Here is a 16,081-nt window from a genome sequence, read left to right on the forward strand (position 1 = left end):
ACCAAGTAACTTAGCCAGGGGTTAGTCGCCTTCAAACATCAGTGGTTTTACCTGTAGTCTTAGCATCAGAACTTCAGCAATTCTGGGTTTCTTGCCTTAACACCACTATGAAATGACTCTGCTTAACCTGAAGTCTCCTGAGTTCTGTACCTGCTTCTCCAGCTTGTCTTGTCTAGTGGCTAGAACCCACTCTGCTGCTCCCTAAAACTAGAGGGAAAGAAGAGGTCTGTGTTTAGAAACATTTCCCTTCAATGATCTGCCTCCCCCCACTAGACTGAGTATAAACCAAGCCATCCATCACAACTCACACATAGGTGGGGGTGGCTTATCAGCTGTTTGGGGGGAAGGGGAACACATGAAGTCCTACAACTCAACTGGACTGAAACTCAACTTTCAAAAACCAATCGCCATGGAATTCACTTGTCCACACGTGTGGTGTGTCCATGATGTGCCATGCTCTGCTTGCTCGGGATCCAGCAGAGAGCCTACTTCCTACCAAGGAGACCGGCAATTACATTAGAAAATAAGACTTGGCCTTGCATGGTGGTGCATAACCTGTAGTATCAGCATCTGGGAGGTAGAAGCAAGAGGATCAGGAGTTCAAGGCCAGCCTGAGCTATGTAGGAAACCCTTTTTCAAAACACAAACAAAAACCAGACCTGGTCGGATAAACCCTTAATCCCAATGCTCTGGAGAAGGAGGCAGGCACCCTGATCTACATAGTGAGCTCCAGGCCATCCAGGGTTACATAACTAAGACCCTGTCTCAGTACATACATACATACATACATACATACGTATATACATACATGCCACAAACCAACTAACCATTAAACTCAAAACTACACACCCAGGTTGGTTGGTTATCTATCTATATGTCTGTCTGCCTGTCTATCTACCCTTCTATGTGAAACAGGCTAGGGATATGGCCTACACACTGAGAAAGGGATAGGACAGGGCAGGAATAATCAAAGCTAAACAGGTAAGATCATTTGTTTGTTTATTTATTGGTTTTTAGAGACACAGTTTCTCTGTGTAGCCTTGGCTGTCCTAGAATTTGCTCTGTAGACCAGGCTGGCCTCGAATTGAATTCAGAGATCTGCCTGCCTCTGCCTCCTAAATGCTGGAACTTGCTCTGTAGACCAGGGTGGTCTCTAACTCACAGAGATCCGCCTGCCTCTGCCTCCGGAGTGCTGGGATTAAAGGCGTGTGCCACCATCTCCCACCTATTTACTGGTTTTGTAACAGGGATTTACTATGTAACCACATGAAGTTAGAATCTGCCTTAGCCTTGGGTGCAGTGATGGGACTGCAAGTGAGCACCAAGCCAGACAGACACAGGAGTCTTTTTAAGAAGAATCTCCCGTAGGTGGCCGCTGTCTGCAGGTCAACCTCCTGTCAGATGTCAGCTGGGTCCCTACCACCACCACACCTAGGTGGCCAGCCCAGAACTCGGAAAAACCAGGCGGAACTCAAGACGTGAGCGCAGCGCCAGCTTGCGGACCACGGGAGAGTGCACACCGACCGGAAGCGGCCCTGAGAGGCGAACATGGCGGCAGCCTGGGGCCTGCGCTGGGCCCTTCGCCGAGCTGGGGCCTCGTTGCTCTCGCCGCCCGCGCGCTGTGCTCGCCGGGCTCTGCACAGACAGGTAGACGGCACCGGATTCCAGAGCATCTACAGCCTGGACAAGCTCTATCCCGAGTCCAACAGCGTGGACACGGCCTGGAAGGTCCCGGTGAGCCGGGCAAGGCGGGACGGAAAGGGCGGTTCTTGTCGCTGCTAGGCGACGCCAGCCAGCGGGGCGGCGTGGATCGTTTCGGTTGCTGCGGGGGGGGGGGGGGGGGAGCTGGTCGTCCTAGCAACCCGGCAGGGCCCGGGGTGGGGGCTGGGGGGCTGGGACTTTAGGGTGTGGCTGCAGCCCTGGCGCTTCCCGTCGCTGTGCCGGCCCCGGGAGAACGCGCGCCTCCTTGGCGTCCTTCGGTGGCTTTCCCACGCTCGTGGTCTGGTCCCCAGGCCCGCATTCCGTGAGAAATGTGGATTACGGACCTTTCCCCGCTCTTTTGCCCCCCCCCCCAGGACCGTCAGGAAGCCAGAGACGAGATTTGTCTGTGTCTTTAGGGCCCATACTTAGCCTGCTCTGTGGAGACACACTGCATTGGGCCAGAGCAGGAGGGAGGGAACCTCCTGGGCTGCACCTATAGGATGGAAAGAGCATCCGGTATTTTCTTTTTCTTTTTTTCTTTTTTTTTGGGGGGGGGTTTTCCAGACAGGGTTTTTCTGTGGTTTTGGAGCCTGTCCCGGAACTCACAACCAGGCTGGCCTTGAACTCACAGAGATCCGCCTGCCTCTGCCTCCCAAGTGCTGGGATTGAAGGCCGGCGCCGCCAACGCCTGGCTAGCATCCGGTATTTTCATTTTTCCACCCACACTTCATGCAGCAGACTCCTCTCGAGAGCATGCTGTGAACACAGTGATAATTTGGGGCAGAGGGTGAACTCAGGTTGTCAAGGTGTGACATTTAGGAAGTGCTTTTACCCACCGAGCCATCACTCCAGAATAAAATGGATACCATTTGGCTTGTAGCTTTACACTATCTGCCTCACCCCCACCCCCACCCCGTCTTGGACCTGTTAGGAGTAGCCTGGCAGGTGACTTCTCTCTTTTGACACCGTGTATGTTACATTACAGGAGCATGCGAAACAAGCCGGCAGTGACATCCCCCTAGGTAAGTGGTGTTTTTGAAAGTCAGTCGTTTTAGGCTAGGGGGCTGGCTCAGCGAAACAAAGAGCACTTGCCTGGTGTGAGATGGAACCTGGAGCCAGTCCCAAGCTCCACACACACAGAGCCATTCACCGAATCCCTCACTTGTTCCTTGCAGATGTCACCAGACCGGTGAGGGACAGTAGAGAGACCAAACGTGGGTGTGAGAGAAGTCTTCGAAGCATAGCTTAGCGAATAAATGACTGCTTAGCCATGCATGCAGACTACACAGCCTCCCCTACACGAACAGCTCTTGGTGTGCTTGTGATTTGGAGCTGTCTTTATGGCATAGGGGTTGAGTGCTGTGGAAAGAAGGACGGGTACAGGAGAGTGGGAGCCAAGGGGCGCGCCTCATCAGTCTCCTGGAAAACAGGCGCTGTGCCCGGTGGACAGTGCTTACCTCTCCCGGCCTCCCGAGCTCTCCGGAGGTTCACCCGACACTCTGTTTCAGCAGACTCAGCTGCAGTCAGCATGACCCATCTGTCTTCCATGCACGGTTGCTGGGCTCCATAGCACAGCCGTTCCCTTAGTACCAGGTACCTTTGTTACTGAGTCAGAACAAGATTTAATTGTTTTCCAAAGGCGGGAGGCTGGGAGGTGGTCCCAAGATGGGCACCATTCCTGCCACTACGGCGCACAAGAAGCTACAGGGAGTGCTACAGTGGGTTACCAGCTGGTCTTCCTGCCGATTACTGCCGCTGTCTCCCCTGCCCAGGACAGCCATGGCTACACACAGAAACCCTGTCTTGAGAAACTAAAATAAATTAACAAGACTGTAAAAGGAGGCAGAGCTTTTCTGTCCCAACTGCTTGGTGCCAAATAAGCACATAAAAACTTAAATTAATTACAAAATGTTTGGCCAATAGCTAGCACAGGCTTACTACTAACCAGCTCTTCCATTGAAATTGACCCACTCCTATTAACCTCTGTATTGAGGTGTGGCTCATGGGTTACCTGTTCTCTAGCATCTCTCTTCTTGGACAGTCCCTGGCATCTCTCTCAACTTCTCCCTTCTTCATCCCTGTCTTTTTTTTTTTCTTTTTTAGGCTTTTCGAGACAGGGTTTCTCTGTATTCCTTTGGAGGCTGTCCTGGACTCACTCTGTAGACCAGGCTGGCCTCGAACTCACAGAGATCCGCCTGCCTCTGCCTCTCCAGTGCTGGGATTAAAGGCGTGCACCACCAATGCCCGGCCATCCCAGTCTTTAGTTTGATTGTCTGCCTAACTTTATCCTGCCTTGCTATAGGCCATACAGCTTTATTATTAGCCAGTGAGAGTAATACATATTCCCAGCATACAGAAGGATTATCCTACAACACAAGAGAAGTTGTAGGACTTTGCCAAGATCATATAGTTAGTGGCCACACTACCTTTCAGGGTGAGACGTCCCAAACTGAAAATCAAGTTCTCATCCATCCAGCACATGGTTTCAACCCAGAACAACCATGAGAGCACACAGTCAGAAACAATACTCTCTTGTCCCCGTCTGACTGTGTGGTCTAAACTGAAGGCCTCAGACTCAACGTTCTCCTCCCTCAGACTTCCGAGTGCCAGCATTACGAGAAGTGTGCCACCCCGCCCACCTACTCTTGTCCACTCCAGCCTCTAGTCCGTCATGATTCCATGCCCAGCCCTCTTTAAACTATGGGAAGCTGAGCCTGTCCCTTAGCTTGAACCTCTCAGAGTCTTCTCTTAAAACAACAAACAAAAACAGCAGAAAGGTTTGGTAGAATGTGCTAGACATGGGTCATAATTTTACTTCCTCCTCTCTCTAGGAGGTCTTGGGAAAGTCAGTTGTCCTGTTTTTAGTTTTGATATCTTTGGATGCTGGTGTGTGTGTGTGTGTGTGTGTGTGTGTGTGTGTGTGTGTGTGTGTAATAGTCATTTGACTAAATTAGCAGTCTACATGTTCGGCCATGGGGAACCCTCCTGCGTGTATTCTTCTATTTTGCAGATCGGTTGAGCATTTCCTACTGTCGGAGTAGCGGTCCTGGGGGGCAGAATGTTAACAAAGGTACAGGCTTTAAATCTCAGCTGGGAGGGGCTGTTAGCTGCAACTCTGCATTCACATTCCTGTGGAATAAGGGGTTTTCTGCAGCACTCACACACCTCCAGCTTATAATAATATAATATAATAAGGGTTTTCTGCAGCACTCACACACCTCCAGCTTATAATAATCCTTTTGACTCTTCTGAGTGTGGTCCGGTTGTCTGGCTCTCAGCTGTGGGTTGCTAAGGCTGGGGTTGGCTTTGAGGGTAAACAAAGAGAGCTCACAGCATGAGCTGGCAGCCTGCTTGGATCCACAGAGAACAGGTTTCCTTTGCTCTAGTGAAACCCATCCCCCTGCTCTTTTCAGAGGCCAGTAAAACTGTTGTGAGCAACCCTGGACATTTGGATACCAGAAGTCTAAATTTGTCCCAGTATTTGCCTGGTGGACGTGTTCCATAGCTAGCTCCAACATAGGCTGGAATGTTCCTGGCTGGGTAGTTGGCTCCCCCGACTGTCCCTGAACTGAGCACCGTGACTCGGGGTCTCAGGATTCCACTCCATTCTCCCCATCCACAGTGAATTCCAAGGCTGAAGTCAGGTTTCACTTGGACAGCGCAGACTGGATTGCTGAACCGGTGCGCCAGAAGATTGCTCTCAAGGTACCCACCCCTTTCCATCCCTGTGGATCCCTGGGTTGGGGGTAGGCTTGTGGACCTTCATTTTCCTCCTTGGCAGCATAAAAACAAGATCAACAAGGCAGGAGAGTTGGTACTCACCTCCGAGAGCAGTCGCTATCAGTTCCGGAATTTGGCAGAATGCCTACAGAAAATTAGAGACATGATTGCAGAGGCCAGCCAGGTGCCCAAGGAGCCAAGCAAAGAAGACGCCCAGCTCCAGAGACTCAGGTACAGATGGGCAGATGAGAGGGGGCAGGGTAGAGACCAGGGGCTACCAGCAGGGTCAGCAGGGAAGCTGCTGAGAGGAGCAAGGTGCTGACCCAGGCCCAGGAGCACATCTGGATCCTGCCGACTGGGCTGCTCTGCTCCCCATCAGCCCCAGCTTTGAAAAGCACTGATTGCACATCTGGGCCTCATTGCCGTCTTTTGTTTTCAGGATAGAAAACATGAATCGGGAGAGGCTGCGCCAGAAAAGAATAAACTCTTCCATAAAGACAAGCAGGAGGGTGACTATGGACTGAAGTCACCCCACACTGCCGGCAAAGACTGGGGTGTCATGCAACTCTGCAGAGAGCTGCCATACCTGGAGAGACTTTTCTCGATTAACTGGAGCCTTGTCAGAACCTTCCTTAGGAGGGAAGGCTACAGGTCATGGGGCAGCCTCAGTTGTCCACCTCATGTATTACTGGCTGAAATAAACCTCTAAGTACGGGAGCCTCACCTCTCAGAGCTTTGCAACAGAGCTCCTGCTTCGGCCTAAGCCCATCCCACAGTTACTGCCCAGTGCTGTGACAGCACATTGGGCAGCAGAGGATTGTGGGTAGGTCCTCAAGGAGCATGCAGCTAGGAGGGCTGGGATACATGAGCAGGCATTTGGGCTAGACCTTCAAAAACACAAAGAAACTGAACACAGTGGTCAGGAAGGAAGCTGGTGGCAGGAGGTGACAAGGAAGCCAGGGATGACAGGTTGTGCAAGAGACTTGGGAGGTGCGTCTGGGAGGAAGACATGTAAGAACCTCAAAGTCCATTGAGCTGCATCCCCAGGCCAGACGTGTGGGTCTGTTTGTTTCCTGACACAGTGGGTAGTGTGTCACGTGCACATGAGGGGTTACAGAGCAAGTGACATGCAGAGTCACCTCTTCCACCACGGGAATGGAACTCATCTTAGGCTCAAAGCAAATATCTTCACCTGCCAAGCCATCTCACTGGTCCTGATGCTGTTGTTATGAGGAGGGGTCTGCCTGAACCACAGTACATGTCTGGTGGTCAGAGGGCAACTTGTGGAAGTCAGTTCTCTCCCTCCACCATGTAGATCCCAGGGACCAGTCAGGCTTGCCACAAGCGCGTTTACCTGCTGGACCATCTCACCAGCCCTGCAGGTTGTTTTGTATACCTCCCCAGTGAGGTAGCTCAGCTGTAAAGGGGTTTGCTGCCAAGACTGCCGTGAGTCTGATCCCTGGTACCCACGAGGTGGAAGGAGACTCAAGAGAGTTGGCTTCTGACCTCCACAAGCTCCATGAAGTATTCAGTGTGCACACACAAGTATAACTTAATTTTGTTAATCACATAAGCTCTGCCCTGGTCAGATTTCCCAGAGACAAACCAGAATTTGAATTCCATATTAGCTTGGAAATCGAGCATCGTTAGTGTCAGGCGGGCGTCACTTGTCTACCGGATGGGAAACATTGCGCTGGCCTGCAAGGACATTCTCTAAATCTGGTTTATACTTCTGCCATCATTTTATTCTACTCCAGGGCTCTGGCATGCAAGAAAATCCGTGCCTAAAATGTAATACCTTCCAGTTGATATGAGCTTGGGTCAGGGTTCTAACAATTTCTATTAATCTCGTTGCCATTGCCTGGGGCCATGGCTGAGCCCTTCCTACAATGTCCATGACTTCTGTGTCTTCCCAGTCTCCACATCCATCCAAACTTCATCCTCATCAAGCTTTAGCTCCAAGTGTGTTAGGATTAGTGTGTGTGTGGGGGGGTCATTGTGTCGCGCCCCCTACCCCCACCCCAGTTGCAGCTTTTAGTGAAGTCATTGTTGAGAAACAGACCAGGGAATTGTTAGAATTACCCTCGAGGAACAATTATTCCACATGGATAAGTCATTTAAACAAATGCTTCCTGTGCTCAGTTGCACAGTTAAAAATCATACATAGCTCCTTTCAAGCCTCAGCCCTTTCCCAGAGCCTCAACGCCTACTATGAAGGCATTGCTAAGTCCCTGAATTAAAAACTATACTTCCCAGACTGCTCTGCGACCCCATTCCCTTGACTTTTTTTGTTTTTTAGAGCGTGTTTTAATATCACAGTACTAAGAACTCCCTCTCTCTCCTTGTGTACCTCCCTTCCCGTGCCTCCTCGGACTGATGCCCGCTCTCTGCGTGCATTTTATATTTGCAAAGAACATACATTGTGTAAAATGTTTCTATCATTATGAAGGATTGGGAAGTTTTCAGTGCTTGCCTTTCAATATTGTGACTGATACTTACTTCTCATCCTTTCGGGATTCACTGTCAGTTATTTAGAGGCGTAGAAGGGACAAAACTGCTGGGGTGGTGGTGTGGGGATTAACCGGATGGAAACTTCCACTGACTCCCCGACCGGGAGTGCGAGCCACTTTAAGGCGCTCCAGGCGCTACCCTGAGTGCTCAGCGCTGACCCAGCTCGGGAGTTTGGTTTCCGACTTTGCAGTTCTCCAGGGCAAGCACCAAAAAAAATCGCACGTGAATGGCAGTGTAAGACACGGTTGTAAGAGCACCCATTAGAAGAGAAAAGGCACGAGCCACGTGTCGTCAGCCCCAGTGGCCTAATGGATAAGGCACTGGCCTCCTAAGCCAGGGATTGTGGGTTCGAGTCCCACCTGGGGTAGAGGTCGGTTAGAGCTCTCAGCTCATTTTTTTAAAAATGGCGTCCACAAAACAAAAACATTCTGATATGCTGCGCATGCTCGAGATGGGAAGACAGAAGAATCGAGCAAATGGCTCCAGTCATAAGCAGGCAGCTCCAAAGAACCGATCGGTAAGCCGGTAGGAAGTGCGCGCCGGTGCCTGCGCGAGACTCCATCTCCAAAACTAGAGTTGCACCACCCCAGGTGGGACTCGAACCCACAATCCCTGGCTTAGGAGGCCAGTGCCTTATCCATTAGGCCACTGGGGCGCGATAAAAGGTCAAGTTCACGTGGTCCGTGATAGCGCGGCGCGCTGACGTGGCCAACCCTATCCCGGAACAGAGACCTCAGACACGGAGGAAACGCCGGGTCACGGAGTCCCCAGACGCGGAGGAAAGCCGGGCGATGACGTGCTGTGTCGCGAAGCGCTCACGAGGCCGGCCCGAAAGCATCCGAACCGGCCCGAAGTCGGATGAGCTCTCAGCCAAGCCACGCCGCCGCGCTGCCCAGCGGCCCGCAGCAGGGCCCGCATGCCGCCCCTCAGTTACCGATGCCACTCGGCACACCCCTTGGCGGGCTGCTGGAGCGGAGCCTGACCTTCATCAAATAATACGGTCTAGGGAAGAACCCGGCGCAGTGAGACCGCGTGGCCTAATGGATAAGGCGTCTGACTTCGGATCAGAAGATTGAGGGTTCGAGTCCCTTCGTGGTCGGAAGGAAATGTTTTCATTCCCCTCGTTGCTCCTTCTAATTGTATCTGAATATAATCCTTGTTTTAATCGGAAAATGTTTCCCAATGAGACTTGAATGTATAACTCCTCCTAAGCAGGTGGTTTTGGATTCAGAGTCTGATGAAATGTTTCCTGCTGCTCCTTTTAAATTTAATATTTGGGGCTGGCAGTGGTTGCGCATTTCTTTAATTCCAACACCTGGGAGGCCGAAGCAGGGTGAGTTCCAGGACAGCCAGGACTACACAGAAAAAACCTTATCACAAAAAAACAAAAAATTTGTGATATGTGGTTTGCTAGGTTCAAACTCGCAGCCTGTCCGCCTTAGCCTCCTGAGGGCTGGGATTGTAGGCGAGTGCGTGTCCCGTTTGAGGGCTTAAATCGTGCATGCGTATCAGAACGTATGTCTACACGTAACGAATTCTTACCGAAGGGAGTCCACCAGGGCAAACGCCCAACTTCACCCCCTGCTGCTGCCGAGGCGCTGCAGTGAGAGAAGTCTTTGGATGCCTCACCCCTGCACAACTCTGCTTCCCCACAGCCCTCACAACCCTTCCCGTTATGGAGGACAGGGGTGGGGAGACAAGGTTAGGTTAAGCCCTGCCTTGACAAGTCTGGCAGGGCAAAAGCATGACTTTGGGAGGCCGGCAAAGGCCTCTTTTTAACTGTTTCCTTCATAAAGAGGTAACACACACCAATGCAATGTCCTGTTTCCTGTTTTCTTTAGCAAAACCTGCCTCAAATTCACAGAAATCCATCTGCCTGGTGCTGGGGTTAGACTGCACCCTCACACAAGGCTGTTAGTTGGGTTTTTGTTGTTTCCAGGGTTTCTCTCCCCCTTTTGGTTTTTTCAAGATAGGGTTTCTTACCTCAAACTCAGATCTGCCTGCCTGCCTGTGTCTCCCAAGTGCTAGAATGGCCCAGCGGGTTTGTTCTTTTACAGAAGTGGGACAGCAGTAATTTCTAGATTTTGAGGCAAGGCTGTTTAATTTGATAAAATACAGTCTTTGCTAAGTGGGTTATCCCCAAATGTAGATGGACCTGGAGCTCACAGATGGCTTTAATGTCCATACCAGAGTACCACACCAGAGCTATCCCTAAATGACAGGACTGGCACCCCTGAAGACCCTGCTGTCCCACTGGTCATCCATTCTCAGGCCTGTGCATTGGAACCCTCACATGACATGCTGTCCCGTGATTTAAGCTATAGCAGGTGAGATGGGGGTGCTCAGATATCTAGAAACCTTGGAGCCAGGCTTGAAGCTTGTGAGGACAGTTAACTCAGCAACTGGGCACAGGTCCTGACTCACAACCGTCTCCTCCAACCACCTTTTGTGTGTGTGATGTGGGCCAGAGACTATCCTCACCGTAGAGTGTGGTTCCAGGCTCTGCTGGTCAAGTTCCAGCAGCCCCAAGGCCACAGTCACTGGCTCCCTACAGTCTGCCTCTTAGACAACTGTTCACAGATTAAATGCTCCAGGTGGGGCCACCTCAGAAGAGTTCACCACTGAAAGACAACACCCCACAGAACGTAAATGCTTTATTTTAATGTCCAAGTGTGCAGTGAAGGGCTGGCGCTCCCTCCTGGCCTGTTTCACAGGTTCTCGATGGGCTGGTGAGGCCAGTACGGGTACTTCTTCTTGTCCAGCTTGGTTTCCGGGAAGACTTCATTCAAGTCATCAATGGTCATCTGATCAAAGGGGATCATCATCTTAATCTTCTCCAGCTAGAAACAGCAGAAGCAAGTGAGCAACAGCAAACTGGCAAGGCCACTAAGATCAAAGCAAGAATCCACGGAAGGCCACTGCCACAGGGTGACAGAGACAGCATTCACAGAGGCCACGGCTCATCCTCACCTGCTTCTCATATTCCTGGATCCTGACCTGGGACTCGGACAGGAACGCAGCACAGTTCTTCACCTTTAAGAGAAAGGAGAAACTGTCCTGAAACCAATGTATGTTGACCGCTGAGGTGCAAGCGGCTCTGGCCTGCCCTTTCCCACCGCCACCTAGGAAGAGCACGCCGACCTGGTCTAGAACACTGCTCAAGGAGGCAAACCACAGCTTTGCCAACACCCGCAAAGCAGCCAGGCAGGAAAGCAGCTCAGGACCCGTCACCGAACAGTCGCAACAGTCATGTGACTCTGGACCCTGGTGCCACTGTTGGCCTGAGGTATTTTCAGGCAAAAAGGTGTTTGGGTGGTGAGTGGATTGGTTTTTTGTTTGTTTGTTTGTTTGTTTTTTGGTTTTTCGAGACAGGGTTTCTCTGTGGCTTTGGAGGCTGTCCTGGAACTAGCTCTTGTAGACCAGGCTGGCCTCGAACTCACAGAGACCCGCCTGCCTCTGCCTCCCGAATGCTGGGATTAAAGGCGTGCGCCACCACCGCCCGGCCGAGTGGATTGTTTTTAACAGATCTGTTGGGTGTAAAACTGACACTGGGGTGAATGGATTTCCAGCACTTCCAATAGATCATGTAATTCACTGGCCACACCGTCATCAAACTCAACAGTGACGTATTTATCACCTCACCCCCACCTCTCCCTGAGCAGCCCCTCAGGCCTTCTGTTAGTAAAGATTAATTGCATTTTCTAGAGATTTATAGACAGGGCCTCACTGTGTACCTTTGGCTGGCCTCTGACTCCAGCTCTGCCTGTCCTCGCCCTCAGTGTACTGGGTATTAAGGTGTACACCTCATCGTCGACTTCTCTTTTTTTTAAGATTTTGTTTATCTATTATGTATACAGCACTCCATGTATGCCTGCAGGCCAGAAGAGGGCTCCAGATCTCATTACAGATGGTTGTGAGCCACCATATGGTTGCTGGGAATTGAACTCAGGACTCCAGAAGAGCAGCCAGTGCTCTTAACCTCTGAGCCATCTCTCCAGTCCTCACCATCAACTTCTAGTCAGTGTTATTTTTAGATTCATTCATGTCAATGCACTATTAACAATCCATCCCTCTTAATTCCTACAACACTTTAATTTTCACTTTAATTTCACTATCTACTCTTCCTACTAATGACAACCAGTGGTCATTAAAAAAACTTCAGGATCTGATCATAGTGGTGCATGCCTATAATCCCCGCACTTGGGAGGCCAAGGCAGGAGGATCACTATTGACTCTGAGGCCAACCAAGGCCACAGAGTGAGACCTTAGAACAAACAAACAAAAACCAAAGAAAATCTTGAAGAAAAACAAAGCACCCACTACTTACATCCTCCTTTTCCTCGCTGTCCACCAGGGCTGTGTATTTATCCTCAGGCACTGGGATCTTCAGGGCATTATACTAGGAACAAGAACAAAGTAGTCACCCTTGTACCCAAGAGCCCAAAGGACTGAAAGCCCCTACTCCTTATAGACTACACGAAAACACTCCATCGCTTCCAGTCTCTGCTATTATGGCAGGACGAGTTGGAAAGTCTCCTCAACCCTGTCACTCACCACCCAAAAGACCTTCCACAGTTCCTTATCACAAGTGTTAGTTTCCTCTTGTGACAATAGTTACTAGACTGACAATAGCCACTTAGCATCCTGCAATTTTTTTTTTTTTTTGGTTTTTCGAGACAGGGTTTCTCTGTGGCTTTGGAGACTGTCCTGGAACTAGCTCTTGTAGACCAGGCTGGTCTTGAACTCACAGAGATCCGCCTGCCTCTGCCTCCCGAGTGCTGGGATTAAAGGTGTGCGCCACCACCGACTGGCTAGCATCGTGCAATCTTAAGAAATTCTTTTTCACACAAACCCCCAAGGGCTGGTCCTTAGAAGAGTGCCCAGGATTACAGCCCTGACACTGTATGCTAAGCTACACAGAGCAGGCCTTCTAGAGGCATCTGCAAACGAATAAGCAAAGGAACTCTAGATATTGAGACATAATGTCTAAGTATCAAAAGAAGACAGATCACTGATGGGACTGGAGAGATGTCCCAGAGGTTAAGAGCACTGGCTGCTCTTCCAGAGGACCCAGGTTCAATTCCCAGCACCCACACAGCAGCTCACAACTGTCTATAATTCCAATTCCAGGGGGACTGATATCCTCATCAAGCTTCTGGCACCAGCCACGTGCATAGAAATATAAGCAGGCAAAACCCCATACACACAACATTAATTCTTTTACAAGAGGGAGGAACCAGAGACTAGAGTAAAGGGGAACTCGGGAGAAGGGCTAGCCCTGGTAGCCCTCTAGCTCCCGGAGCAAGGCTAGCCCTGGCTGCTGAGTGACTAGACCCCACCCTCTAAAGGTGCTCACTAAACCCATTGTGTGGGCCTTTGGCCACACCCACTTTTCACTCACTCGCCAGCCCCTTACAAGACCCAAGCTTTAGTAATCTGAAGGCTCACCTTCTTCTCAAAATCATCCACCAAGCCAGCCTTGGCCACGTTGGCCTTGTAATAAGCCCAGTCAATCGCTGGTGGTTTCTCAGGCAGATTAGCCAACCTGCTCATATGGAAAAGGAAAAGTCAGCACCGTTCCCAGAGCAAGACACTACTCACATGTAGTCTCCTAGTCCTTACCACAGCGGAGTGTCAGCACACTCTTCTCTGAAGGGCTGCCTCAAACATGCCAAAAAACATGCCTTCACTCGCAAATCACATGGCTTCCTTTGCGCTAGACTATCAGGAATGCCTGTGTCGTGCTGGCAAGATGGCCAAGTGGAGTGGGTAAAGGCAGTTGCTGCTGACCCTGAGGACACGTGCTCAATGCCTGGACTCACAGGGTGGAGAAGGCAGAGAGCCACCCACAAGTTTTCCTCTGCCATCCACATGTACCCGTGGCACAGCAAGTGGTAGGTGCACCCACACACACAAAATGATGATAAATGTCACACCCTGCTGCCAGGCGCAGTGACCAGTAGAGGGGGCTCTATCTCACAACACACTCACCTGGTGTGGAGGATCTCATTCCACGACTTTAGGGAGTTTGCAATTGTCTTTTGGTTTCGGGGTATGATCTCCACAAAAGACACCCAGTCAATGGTTTTTAGGGCAAGCTTACGCCCGGCCATCTTGGGATCCTAAAAACAAAACAGGTCGGATTAAACAGTGCCCGTGGAGAGGACCCCCGAAGGAGAACATTTCAGGGAAATACAAGTCTTTCTAAACCAGCATCGTTTAAACACTTGGTCAGTCTACACACAGCTAAGGAATTGGGACTTGGGGCTCAGTTGTTGGAATGCTTGCCCAGTATGGACAAAGCCCTGGGTCCCATCTCCAGCACCTCATAAGCTGAGGCGGAGGCAGGAAGATCCAAGGTTCAGGGTCATCGCTGGTTACACAGTGAGTTCAAGGCCACCCTGGGGTACCTGGGAGACTGCCTCAACAAATCGGAAATGGGAAGTTAAGCTTCTCAGTTCAAGCTGTGTAACGCAGAACACAATTCTACTGGACTACCCCTCCTTCATCCCAATCTTTATCGTTAGAAACCCATTTCTACTTTTTGCTCTACATGTGTCTTTGTGACTATTGCCACCGGACATTCATACACAAAAGCCAAATAAGTAACAAGTAACAATTGTGCTTTATCCACTGATTCTTCACCATACAAAAACTTGACTGAGAAAATTTGACAAAGCTTCAAAAAGAGCAGACAAAACTTCCTCATCTGCAAACTGGGGAAAAGAGCTGTTAAAAACACCAGGTGAAAGTGTGGGCGTCAGTTCGCCCCAGTTTTATACTCACTTCGGGGACTCTCAAAACCTGCCGTACACCTGAACCCTCATATTCGCGTCATACTGTCCACAGCAAACATGCCTTGCATTTCCAGAGGCATTGTACACAAACGACAGTGAGAGAAGAAAGTGACTGCAACTTAAACCAAATAAGACAAAATACAGGAAATCGCTACCATCGGAGGACGGTAAAGTGGAACCGTGTGTACATGGTTTCCAGGCGCAGTGGAGGATAACGATCAAAGTTGTCAAATGCCAGTCCCCTTCCTTCCCTCCTAGAGCAGCTTACATCTCTAGGAAGGGAGAGGCTAAGCAGTTGTCAGATGAACGAAAGCTTCTGGAGAACGAATGCACTTCCCTAGGCACGAGGGGAACTCAGGAGTCACAGACGCCTTGTTGCCCGGCTAATCATCTCTAGCGCCTGGAACCGGTCATGAGAATGGGGAATGATCGGTGGTTACTCGGCCAACCGGGGAAACGTGTTGTTTTGCTTAAGATTAGGAATTAGAAGGGCGCGCGAAAGGAGAAACAGGAGTGCGAGCACGGAGCAGGGACCGGCGCGATGGACGGAGCACGAGCCATGGAGGGCACATTAATCACGGTTTAGTTAGTATAGCGGCGGGAGAGCGAGAGGGGGGAGGAGAGAAGAACGTGGAGAGAGAGGAGAGAAGGAGAGAGAGGTAAGAGAGAGGGTAAGTGGGCGGGGGGGGGGGGTCCTGTCTTTTCAAGGGGCCCTTTGCACCTGCGAGCAGACTGGTTCTCAGGAACCCTGGGCTGGCCAGACAGCTGCCCGAGGGCACTCTGCCAGGTGACAGGGCCGGGCCAGCGTAATGCCTGAACCTTTCAAAACGAACCAGAGAGACCTCGGGTGTTACCCACACCGCAGGGAGGGGAGGACGGAGCCCCGGCCCCCTCAGAAAGCGATCACTACGGCTACGTGATGCTTCCCCCGACCCACAAACGGCACTCCTGAGCCCGCCACTCAGTGTGAGGCGCGGTTTGCGGCAACATCTAAATCAAGGGCCACGGGCCAAGTCACAGCCAGGCCCCAGCAGCGCCCGGCGGCCAAGGTGAGCGGGGGGCAGAGCGGTGACCTCCGGCGCCCGGCCAGCGGGGCAGCCCGAAGACCCGACGTCCTCCCGCGGCGGCGGAGCGAGCGTCAAAGCGAGGTCCGGAGGCATCTAACGCAGAAGAGCCCGCGGAGACCGCACCCAACACCCCGAGCCCCACTCACCTTCGCCGACCCCGGCGGAGCGCCGTCTCTCCAGCAGCAAGGAACGGAAGTGGACCGCCGGAAGTTCTCCCCTCTTTCGGCTAATCCGAAAGAGCAGCAGACGGGCTCTCGCTCCGCACGTCATCCAATGAGCACGGAG

General features: G+C 51.3%; 2 protein-coding genes and 3 non-coding genes across 6 annotated transcripts; 3 read left to right on the forward strand and 2 right to left on the reverse strand.

Moving 5' to 3' along the window:
* The first annotated feature begins 1,507 nt into the window (after positions 1-1,507).
* Positions 1,508-6,138, forward strand: Mrpl58 (mitochondrial ribosomal protein L58). Of its 2 annotated transcripts, none has more exons than XM_040750044.1 (6): positions 1,508-1,734; positions 2,687-2,723; positions 4,712-4,771; positions 5,324-5,406; positions 5,483-5,652; positions 5,866-6,138. In XM_040750044.1, the coding sequence occupies exons 1-6, from the start codon at positions 1,549-1,551 to the stop codon at positions 6,128-6,130; spliced, it is 801 nt and encodes a 266-aa protein (XP_040605978.1). In that variant the 5' UTR covers positions 1,508-1,548; the 3' UTR covers positions 6,131-6,138. The 2 variants fall into 2 exon arrangements, with proteins under 2 accessions (XP_040605978.1, XP_040605977.1); XM_040750043.1 differs by having other exon boundaries at positions 1,511-1,734; positions 5,861-6,138.
* Positions 6,139-8,226: 2,088 nt separating this feature from the next.
* Positions 8,227-8,299, forward strand: Trnar-ccu. Its single transcript has one exon. It is a non-coding gene; the product is annotated as a tRNA-Arg (tRNA).
* Positions 8,300-8,514: 215 nt separating this feature from the next.
* Trnar-ccu lies at positions 8,515-8,587 on the reverse strand. Its single transcript has one exon. It is a non-coding gene; the product is annotated as a tRNA-Arg (tRNA).
* A 371-nt stretch (positions 8,588-8,958) lies between these two features.
* On the forward strand, positions 8,959-9,031 carry Trnar-ucg. The gene has a single exon. It is a non-coding gene; the product is annotated as a tRNA-Arg (tRNA).
* Positions 9,032-10,573: 1,542 nt separating this feature from the next.
* Positions 10,574-16,076, reverse strand: Atp5pd (ATP synthase peripheral stalk subunit d). The gene is made up of 6 exons (XM_040750046.1): positions 15,943-16,076; positions 13,924-14,054; positions 13,381-13,477; positions 12,260-12,331; positions 10,903-10,965; positions 10,574-10,772 (listed from the first exon to the last, which is right to left on the reverse strand). The coding sequence occupies exons 2-6, from the start codon at positions 14,043-14,045 to the stop codon at positions 10,641-10,643; spliced, it is 486 nt and encodes a 161-aa protein (XP_040605980.1). The 5' UTR covers positions 14,046-14,054; positions 15,943-16,076; the 3' UTR covers positions 10,574-10,640.
* Between the last annotated feature and the right edge of the window lie 5 nt (positions 16,077-16,081).

The sequence above is a fragment of the Mesocricetus auratus genome, unplaced genomic scaffold (genome assembly GCF_017639785.1).
Source record: "Mesocricetus auratus isolate SY011 unplaced genomic scaffold, BCM_Maur_2.0 Super-Scaffold_100007, whole genome shotgun sequence".
In the NCBI taxonomy this organism is placed as follows: Eukaryota; Metazoa; Chordata; class Mammalia; order Rodentia; family Cricetidae; genus Mesocricetus; species Mesocricetus auratus.

Excerpts from the sequence above, each read along its gene's own strand:
- Mrpl58 (XM_040750044.1), top strand. The coding sequence starts at position 1,549 with ATGGCGGCAGCCTGGGGCCTGCGCTGGGCCCTTCGCCGAGCTGGGGCC. Across the intron at positions 1,735-2,686 it reads ACACGGCCTGGAAGGTCCCG|GAGCATGCGAAACAAGCCGG; the intron begins GTGAGCCGGGCA and ends GTTACATTACAG. Across the intron at positions 2,724-4,711 it reads CGGCAGTGACATCCCCCTAG|ATCGGTTGAGCATTTCCTAC; the intron begins GTAAGTGGTGTT and ends TCTATTTTGCAG.
- Atp5pd (XM_040750046.1), bottom strand. The coding sequence starts at position 14,045 with ATGGCCGGGCGTAAGCTTGCCCTAAAAACCATTGACTGGGTGTCTTTT. Across the intron at positions 10,966-12,259 it reads ACAGCGAGGAAAAGGAGGAT|GTGAAGAACTGTGCTGCGTT; the intron begins GTAAGTAGTGGG and ends TTTCTCTTAAAG. Across the intron at positions 10,773-10,902 it reads TCCAGGAATATGAGAAGCAG|CTGGAGAAGATTAAGATGAT; the intron begins GTGAGGATGAGC and ends TGCTGTTTCTAG.